Raw genomic sequence first — 10,000 nt, 5'->3', positions numbered from 1 at the left:
ATGTGTGTGTGTGTGCATGTGTTTCATCATACATGTTTCTCCTGGAAGGGCTTCGCCCAGAAAATGGCAGCCCTCCTCTTCTCAGCGAGACTTCTGGGATGATGTTACCAGCCACGTGCCCAGTTTTATCCATGCTGCGACCAGTGTAACCCCCTGACTGCACATTACATAATATACTACTTAGGTCAAGAGTGGCACAGTGAGTTTTAACGAAGCTTGGCCTCCTTCCGCCCTTGGCCATAAGTCGAAAGTGATCTTGCTTAGCAGGTGAGATTGCTATCAGTTACACACACACACAGACGCACACACACACACACACACACACACACACACACACACACACACACACACACAGAGGGGTTATTTTTTGTGCGCCAGCGACGACTAGCAGTTTTGTATCAAAACACCTCATTACCAGATACGTGATTATATCATCGTACTTCGTCAACCGTGACAAAGAAACCGCTCGAAAGTTCACGTGACTGCACAGCCTCCAAAGCGGCTTGGTAAAATCCCTTCGCCAGGAAATAATAATGAAAAGTTATTACCTCCGGAGGTGTATTTTATGGTTCATAAAGACTGCCTAGTGGTGCCTGCCCTCTATAAACAGATATCAAGGACAATGCTTGTACTAGTGTTGCCTGACTCACTGAATTGATTCGGAAAGAGTTATACTTCCTTAGCATTTCTGTGTGAGTGTGTGTATGGGTGTGGCTTGTATGGATTATCCTGTGAAGATGATTATATATATATATTATATATATATATATATATCTATATATATATATATATATATATATATATATATATATATATATATGTATATATATACATATATATTTATAAATATATATTTTATATATATACATTACATATATTTATAATTGTAAAATATATACATTATATATATTTATAAATATATATATATATATATATATATATATATATATATATATATATATATATATATATATACTGTATATACAGTCTATATAATTTTCCGTGGTATATAACCCTTTTTCCCATAGGGAAGGAGTTGCTCCAAAAGGGTACACCCTTCCGGTTTCATAGCAAGTCTTGCATGGTGCGGTTACTAACACCTAGCCATTGTTCTTGACCCCAGTATTAAGGTCTTAAGCTGATACCATTCGCAGCTTGTATATTGGTGGACGGTAGGCTGGACGCGATCCAAGGGCCTCGGAAACATGAACCAAATCTGTCCCACTTAGGAAAGACGACCACCTGGCTAATTGCACTACAGGTGCTGTTTTATATATATATATATATATATATATATATATATATATATATATATATATATATATATATATATATATATACACACGTGTGTGTATGTGTAAGTACTATAGCCTATATGTATATATATATATATATATATATATATATATATATATATATATATATATATATATATATATATATATATATATATAGTATGTAATTTCATAAGCCCTCTCTCTCTCTCTCTCTCTCTCTCTCTCTCTCTCTCTCTCTCTCTCTCTCTCTCTCTCTCTCTCTCTCTCTCTCTCCGTATTATTGCGTCATAATTATGAAGTAGTTATATAAAATTGATAAAATTGTTCCTACACCTGTTTGATTACATCTTGACATTTAAACTTCCTGTCACTCTCAGAAGAAGAATCCGTGAGGATTTAACCTGAACAGTAAACAGGTGTTCGTAGTTAAAATAATTTTCATCATATTGTTGATAATGAATTCTGTAATTTTTTTTGATGAACGGTCGATAGTTTTTTCCTTCTTTCTGGTAATATTTAACCGATAAATGGGCTGCAAATTTTTTTAATTGTCGTTCAGTTGAAATTTGATTACTCGCAGTTTGTAACAGTTAACCCATAAATGGTCGATAATATTGACATATCATTAAATGCATGACCGATAAATCTACTTATTTTTTTTTTTTTTTAATTAATTTATTTTTTAATATTTTTTTATTAATACTATGGTTTCAGTGGTTATTCCTGCTCATGGTGTGCTCGCAGTTCAGGGCATCTGATCCTCCCCCTCTCACATCTCTACTACCGTCTTTACCAACACCTCATTCCTCTGGAACCACGTGATCCCAGAGATTTCGGGTATGGGGCGCTTTCTTCCCAGTCATTTAGTTTTGTCCTGATATAAATCACATAATGATTATGCTATGGCTCCCTCGAGCATTATTACTCATGGTGTGTACTTCAACATGTGCCGTCTAACAGGGCGCTTCTCCCCCGTTCTCTGTAATCTTTCCAACGCTATTTTTGTCATGCGAGTGTGCAATACATTTTGAAACTTCATTTTGTGGAGGTAACTGAAACTCTTTTTCTAGTTATTTCCTTGCAGTGGATGGCTTTTCCATTGTAGTACATTTTACGAACTTTTGGTATTTAAAATAATTTCTTATCATGGTTTCCATTTAGTGGATGGCCAATAAATTTTGGATAATGATAATTGTCCGAAGAATGTGGCTGAGAAAATATATCAAAATTCACACTTACAGTATACCAACATCATTAATAATGTAATATAATGTATATATATATATAATAATAATAATAATAATAATTGTCTTCTAGATACCGTAGAGTTTATATTGCAGTTTCGTAATCTCTCTGATGAGTTTCGACAGCCAATCAACAATCAACTTAATTTCTGTAATGCCACTTGTGGATATAAATATGACGTAAGGTTACCCCTGGCTTTATTCGCCTACCAGTAAATAGTAGGGAAAACTATCAGTAAATAGTAGGGAAAACTACCGAAATGTTAGGGAATAAATGAACTTTGTACATCATATATGATTTACCTGCTGCTATAAAGAAATTCATTCGAGAGATTGAGAAACGGCAATATAAATCAACGGCATCCGGAAGACCATTCTGTTTCAATGATATTTGTTTCAATAAGGGTGATCTTACGAGATATTTAGATGATAATAATAATAATAATAATAATAACAATAATAATAATAATAATAATACACAACAGTCATGTCACTCACATTTCCCTATGCTTGTGAACAAATCTTAAAGAAACTTACTGTCATTTATGCCATGATTTCACGCTACGAGATCAATTACAGTTAAACCAAAATGACTACGAACATGTATGATATTGTAGTGCTTTTAGACGGTGCCACTTTTCCCAGATTTGATTCGTAAAACCTTGACCTAAGTTCGGATATCGGGTAGATTTGGCAGAAACGATGCCACATCTTCCTTATACCAGGTCAGAAAGGGTAAACAGCTTGGCACTATTGTTCTGCGTTTCTGACACTGAAGACGTAAATTGAGCGAAAGAACTGAAATTTGATGACGAATAAAGGATGATTTATAGTAAAAAAGAAATTACAGTAAATGAAGAATTAAAATCATACGTTCAACTGTTTTGATAACGGTAGGATAAGGGTGATTTAGTTTCTAATCATATAAATGAATTATATAGATGCACAATATCTAGCCCAAACTCACAGACGAAAAGGAATGAAACAGTGAGATAAAAAAAAAAATACCATTCTTGGCTCTTCAAGTAATAAGCAGGATTTCATGACCGGATTACAGAACCCCGAACTGAAGGGTGCAGATCAAGTGTAGTCGGATTAGAAGTCAGGGAGAAGTTTGGCAACGTAGCTAATGACAGCCATGTTCATGATCATTTTGGTGTGACTACATAACTAGTCGGTCACTGTGGTCACTCACGTCACGGTATCCGGCACGTGGAGAAGTCCGTTGTAGAACTTGTTAGTATAACCGGAGATCAGGCGGGCAACCGGATGTCGGACGGATACGACCCGGGCGACAGACGGGGAACTTAGGATTTTGACGGCTTGTTGTCGGTTTAAGAGTTGCCTGGAATAAAAGAAAGGGCCAGAGATACTATGACATTTTCTTTTAAATTTTTGTAATTATCTCTCTCTCTCTCTCTCTCTCTCTCTCTTGAGTTGAAACAGGACTATTTACTATTATTTATATATATTTACGAGGGTGTGCACATTTTCTTAAGTGTTCTTCTCTCTCTCTCTCTCTCTCTCTCTCTCTCTCTCTCTCTCTCTCTCTCTCTCTCTCAAGAAAAAAAACCATTCACACTTATGTATATACATTTACGAGGATTACATTTTCGTATACGATATTAAATCTCTCTCTCTCTCTCTCTCTCTCTCTCTCTCTCTCTCTGATTGCTGTAGAAAATCCCAATAAGAATACCTCGTGGGCAAAGGTACTCACCTAGCTCTCAGCATCCTGTGTACCCAGTCCACGTGTGGGTTATCTATGGGTTTTGTGTATCCTTTCATCCGTAACATGTGGGTCTTCCACGTGGTGGCTCCGGCCTGTGAAACAGAATGTGTGAATAGGGTATTACACCCGTAGGGGGTTAGTACCGTCAGTGTACCTCATGCGGTGCACTGTAGGCATTACTAAGGTTCTTTGCAGCGTCCCTTCGGCCCCTAGCTGCAACCCCTTTCATTCCTAAGTACCTCCGTTTATATTCTTTGTCTTCCATCTAACTTTCCACCCACTCCAAACAATTATTCAATGTGCAACTGCGAGGTTACCTTCCCGCTACACCTTTCAGACCTTTTTACTGTCAATTTCCGTTTCAGCGCTGAATGACCTCATTGGTCCCAGCGCTCGGCCTTTGGCTTACATTCTATATTCTGTTCCATGAGTAAGGTATTTCACTAGGTCGATACAGAGAGGTCAGTTCCTCCCACATAATATATCCTGGGACATAAGTAAACGTCCCACTTTTTTGTTTATTCATCCAGAAAACGTAACTTATCGAACACTAAGTTGTTCGAATGTCCCTTTTGGCTCTTCTTTCTTTTTTCTTCAAATCATCGGCTGCAAACCCTTATGGACAAGTCAACAGACTATGAACCCAAGAGGCTTCCAAAGGGATGTCAACCTGCAAGGAGAGGCAGTTTATCGGAGAAGGTGATAAATAAAAAATATGAGGGAATGGAAAATAAAACCGACTCTCGAGAAATTCAGGAGACGTCAGCAGACAGCAGGAATAAATCTGCTCCTCGCTTAAACCTTAGGAGGTAAGAATATTCCACGATGGCATTAGGGAAACTATTCCTCATTTTAGTTGTAGCCAAGATAAAAATTCTGGCAAACTGAGTAGTATTAACCCTTATGCTAGCAGCGACACACTGTTTGCAGCAGCAACCTGATTTTAACGGATCTCTGCGTGATTTCCGTCCTTCTGTCGCTCACTCTTCTCAAGTTGTGATGGTAATCCCGTGAAATTCTTTACTATGGTCTGCTGGTATAGTGGTTAGTGTCGTGGAATGCCACTCAGATGTCGCGGGTTCGGGTCTCCTACGGGGCGATGAAAAATCACCGGCTCTGTATCATGATCACTTACTGCTGCAGTGTGGGGTCTGCGGTGGGAGGTTGAAACCAACATTCTTTGGAAGCTTGAATTTCAAGTCAGTGGCCCCTGTGTGCTTGTTCCATGTGAATAGGTTTCATCTATTGAAATAATAATAATAATATAACGTGAAACCCTAGTACGTGCAGTGTACGTAAATGACGTTCGGCCTAGTCGTTTTGTTAGGTGTTAACGTACAGAAGAGGTATCCAGCTCAGTGTACTACTGTAGTAAGTGCTAGATCCTTCTGGAAACTCTTAGAAAGACCTCTAGAAAGTTATGGCACAAAGTTCAGGTGAGTTATTGAAATGGCTCTTTTGATTTCATTGCATCAACATTAGAGACTCATTTAATTCTAGTGCGTCACAAAACTGGGATCGAATTCATTTGAAGAGTCATTAGGCTAAACCTCTAATTTTCTGTAGAAAATTATTTTGCACAAATGTCAGCAGCAGTGAAAAAAATTGATTGGCCTCACCAACTGTTGAGGGTCTGCAGGATTTGAAAATCCATTGGCCAAGTATGTATACCGTACATACATGCAACAACGAAGTAGACAGGTAGACGTACAGGAAAATACAGTATATAAATAATTTCTCTCATAATGATTGAGAATTGTTTTTGCTGTAACCAGCGCTCGTCATAGTTGCAGAAAAATTGGTCTTTATGCTTTAATGTGAATACCTGGAATTAAACAGAAAAAGCGTGAATTGTTAGAAGTTCCTAGGTCAGTAGACATTGCTGGAGTACAGGCAGGCTCTACGAAATTCAGATTTAAAGAACGGCTGTAGTATATTATCATGAAGATGATGATTTCCAGAAAAGGGTAAATAACAATTTCAAGACCCCCGTCACTTCTGAGGTGCAGTTTAAACAAAATATTGCAGTTGGAGAAAGAAAAACCATGAAAGTTTGAGTTCAAAGCTGAAGTTTGAAAATATCACCATTTGGTCGTTTTATGTTGCACAGCCAGAGAAGGGGAAGGCAGAGACCTCTCCCGAGTTTGGGAGTTTCAGCCATCTAAAAGATTGTATAGCCTGACAGGTGCAACGAGACTTTTACTCAAAAATGGGTGTGCAGTTGGTGGATATACTCCAATATCATAATATGTGTCTAGAACTTGGTCGTATTGTTCTTTTATTTGGAAGAAAAACAGCTGCCTCGCTCTTTTGGGTTTTTGGGAGTCATTGCAACCCACCCGTTTCTGTCAGACCCTTGAAGTCCTTTGCAAGTTTGAGCAATAGTCGCTGTTTCTTTTTAATATTTTAGTCTTAGCACTCGTTTGCATCTAGTATCTAATGTCAGAGAGAGAGAGAGAGAGAGAGAGAGAGAGAGAGAGAGAGAGAGAGAGAGAGAGAGAGAGAGAGAGAGTCAGCCTTACAGCAGTTCAAGTATTTCCTTTTACTGACATATGCCAAACCTTTCGTTAAAGTACAGGGTTATATGTTAATTTTTTTGTCAAGTGGCTCCATTAGCATATGGGAAGCATGTTTAAAAGCAGTGCTGGTCGTAAGGCATACCTGTTGGTTTCAATACAACTAATGGCCCTGTAATGTTACCTCTTTGCTTGTTGTTTAACCCTGAGTATATATATATATATATATATATATATATATATATATATATATATATATATATATATATATATATATATATATATATATATATATATATGATACACAAAGTATGTCATGGTTTGGCCATGTGCTTGTCTCCTCACCGTTGGCATATGACATAATGGTCTCAGAGAGGCTTCTGTATTCCCATGGTTGAAGTATATTAGATCGGCTGACTTGTTAACCAAAATAAGAGCGACTTGTGCATGACGTCATGCATCGTACAACCTACGGTTGTACTGCCATTTTCCTTTTATTTGACGTGTTTTTGGCATGTAGGTTACGAAAAGGGCAGCAAAACGTCATAATCCTTCTATACAACACCAAAAATGAATTTAGTAACAATATTTCATATTTGATAAAGTTTCTGTACCGTGCACCAAATTGTTATACAGTGGATAAAGTTTCAAGCACATTCAGAATCACGAAATCGTTAAGTTTTTAATCTCAAACTTTTTCCTATTTTATTGTACGATTTACTCCTATTTTTTTTTATCCATGTCAATTTTCTTATTCAGATATCTCATCCTAAAAAAATAGTTTTGCAAAAAAGTGAAATGACACCATCTTTTACATAAACACCTGTTGATTTAAAATTAGATGCTAGCATTCTTGTGCAGTGTTTAACATCCATAAGACTATCGCCTTGAATGGTTCTGAAGACATCTGTCATTAGAAAATACAGCTGACTCTGGTTAATTTCATTAATCAGAAAATTTTCTTCACTTTGACCGTCAGCCACCCTTTGACCTGAATGCAACGAAATTTCCTATTTTTAACAATGTTATACCTACATACCGCAAAGATTCTTATAGCCACCTACATCCCGCAAAGATTCTTATAGCCACCTATATACCGCAAAGATTCTTGTAGCCACCTATATACTGTAGGGGGTAGTGCAGTCAGTGGTGCACTGGCCCCCTATGCAGCGTTCCTTCGGCCTTCAGCTGCAGCCTCTTTCGTTCATTTTACTGTAACTCTGTTCATGTTCTCTTTCTTCCATCTGACTTTCCATCCTCTCTAACAGTTGTTTCATAGCGGAACTGCGAGGTTATCCTCCTGTTACTTCAAACCTTCTAACTGTCAATTTCCCGTTCAGCGTGAATGACCTCATAGGTCCCAGCGTTTGGTCTTTGACTTAAATTCTATATTCTGTTCTAATGTCACACTGACCATATTCTCCTTAGTGTCGTCTGTATTATCGGACTTGCCTTCTAAATCTAAGTGTACATTTTTGAAGGTGTTGCTAGTTATGCAAATTTCTAATGCACGTTCACGCTCATTATAGGATGTGACCTTGCTTGAAGCATTTGTTGACTCCAAGTCATCTGATCAGCGATCGTTATTTTCATGCCCTGTATCGATGTTTGGTTTATCACTAAGTAGTGCAACGTTCTTCCCGGGAAGAAGCTTTCTAATCCTATGTTTTTAATATACAGCACCTGGATAATGATCGCGGGTCCACTCATCTGTCGGCAACAACCAACAAAGTGTTCTGGTGTGGCTTGATTCAACTTTTGTTTTAAAGATATTCTACACGGCAGTACACGGCAGTTTGTGCTTAGCATATCACTCCCTTCTGGAAATTGTAACGACTGCTTGACTTTCCGTTCCATATTCTCATTGTTGTCATTACATCAGTAACCTTATTCAGAAGAGTTTTCTGGTTATCTTACTCAGCTCCAAAAGCATTCAGTGGTTTTACATCACCTACCGTGGATGATGAGTTTACATGATCAAAAAAGTCATTAAACAACCTCTCTCTCTCTCTCTCTCTCTCTCTCTCTCTCTCTCTCTCTCTCTCTCTCTCTCTCTCTCTCTCTCTCTCCTAAATATTCAATAAATTAAGCACATGTGTTTGACATCACCTGCATAGCATATTTTACCCTCTGAGGTTTTTTTCATCTAAGTAGGTGAATTTCACTAGTCATGTAATCTAGACCATATTGTGTGAGAGTCTTTCTTAGCATTTCCCTCACACAAGAATCAGAAATCAGTGTTCCATGTTCAAAACCAAACCATTTGGTTATCTGATGTCTTCTCATGGATGGGGCATCTGCGAATAAGAATATTTCCCTATCATGACTTGGATTTTTTATTTATTGAAACACGCTTCGGCCATGTGTGTTCCATTTTCACCAATGCGCTTCTCTGTCTGGAGGGTGTGGCTTCCGAAGGTGCCATCCTTCGGATTTTTCGAAGTCTTTCTTAGATGAAGTTAATAACCAAGTGTCCTTATTTGCTCGGGTTGCAGCAAAACGTGGCTTTAACTGTACGTTCCCGCATAGCTCGCTCTTCGTCAAACCGAACTCCTGGAGCCCACGAAGGACGAAAAAATAATACGGTCAAAATAACTGTAACAGAAAAAAAGAACGGAGACAGTAAGACCCTACCCTTGGAATGACGCAGATACATATATACATACATATGTATATATATATGTATGTATTATGTATGTATGTATATATTTATGTATGTACGTACGTACACGTTTGTATATCACACACTCACGCATATATATATATATATATATATATATATATATATATATATATATATATATATATATATATATATATATATATATATATATATAATTGTGGCATCAGTGAATAACACGAAACCTTTGATAAGAATCAATGACAGATGAATGTTTTCATGAATGAAGTTAACGCGCATTGTTTAGTTTTCCCTGAAAAAACTTCCATCATTCGAATGAATCATAATGATAGCATCAATGTAAATATACAGTATGTGACATACTTGGAATAAGTATACATCAAAGATTGGCCACGTAGTCAGACCAGCAGGCCGATAGGTGTATTGGGAAAATAAATTTACAAGTAGCTATAATGATTGTAAATATGTAATTTGCCATAATATCGTAGGTAGACATAACATTAGCCATTCCACGCAATATGTGTATCACTTGGATATATATAATGTGTATTTGTTTTCGTGCTTGTGCTGCTTTCTGTGGCTATACTCTA

The 10,000-nt window shown here is 37.3% G+C and overlaps 1 protein-coding gene across 1 annotated transcript in view; it reads right to left on the bottom strand.

The window, feature by feature from the left end:
- LOC136834541 (carbohydrate sulfotransferase 11-like) overlaps window positions 1–10,000 on the bottom strand; it is a 20,053-nt gene that overhangs the window by 9,095 nt on the left and 958 nt on the right. Inside the window, exons 2-3 of the mRNA XM_067097130.1 lie at window positions 4,242–4,345; window positions 3,717–3,866 (exon numbers count right to left, since the gene is read on the bottom strand). Coding sequence (XP_066953231.1) covers window positions 3,717–3,866; window positions 4,242–4,345 — 254 coding nt within the window. The remainder of the gene's footprint in view (window positions 1–3,716; window positions 3,867–4,241; window positions 4,346–10,000) is intronic.

This window comes from Macrobrachium rosenbergii, chromosome 54, assembly GCF_040412425.1.
Source record: "Macrobrachium rosenbergii isolate ZJJX-2024 chromosome 54, ASM4041242v1, whole genome shotgun sequence".
NCBI classification, from domain to species: domain Eukaryota; kingdom Metazoa; phylum Arthropoda; class Malacostraca; order Decapoda; family Palaemonidae; genus Macrobrachium; species Macrobrachium rosenbergii.
The sequence above is the reverse complement of the archived record's forward strand: the minus strand, read 5'-3'. Positions and strand labels throughout refer to the sequence as shown.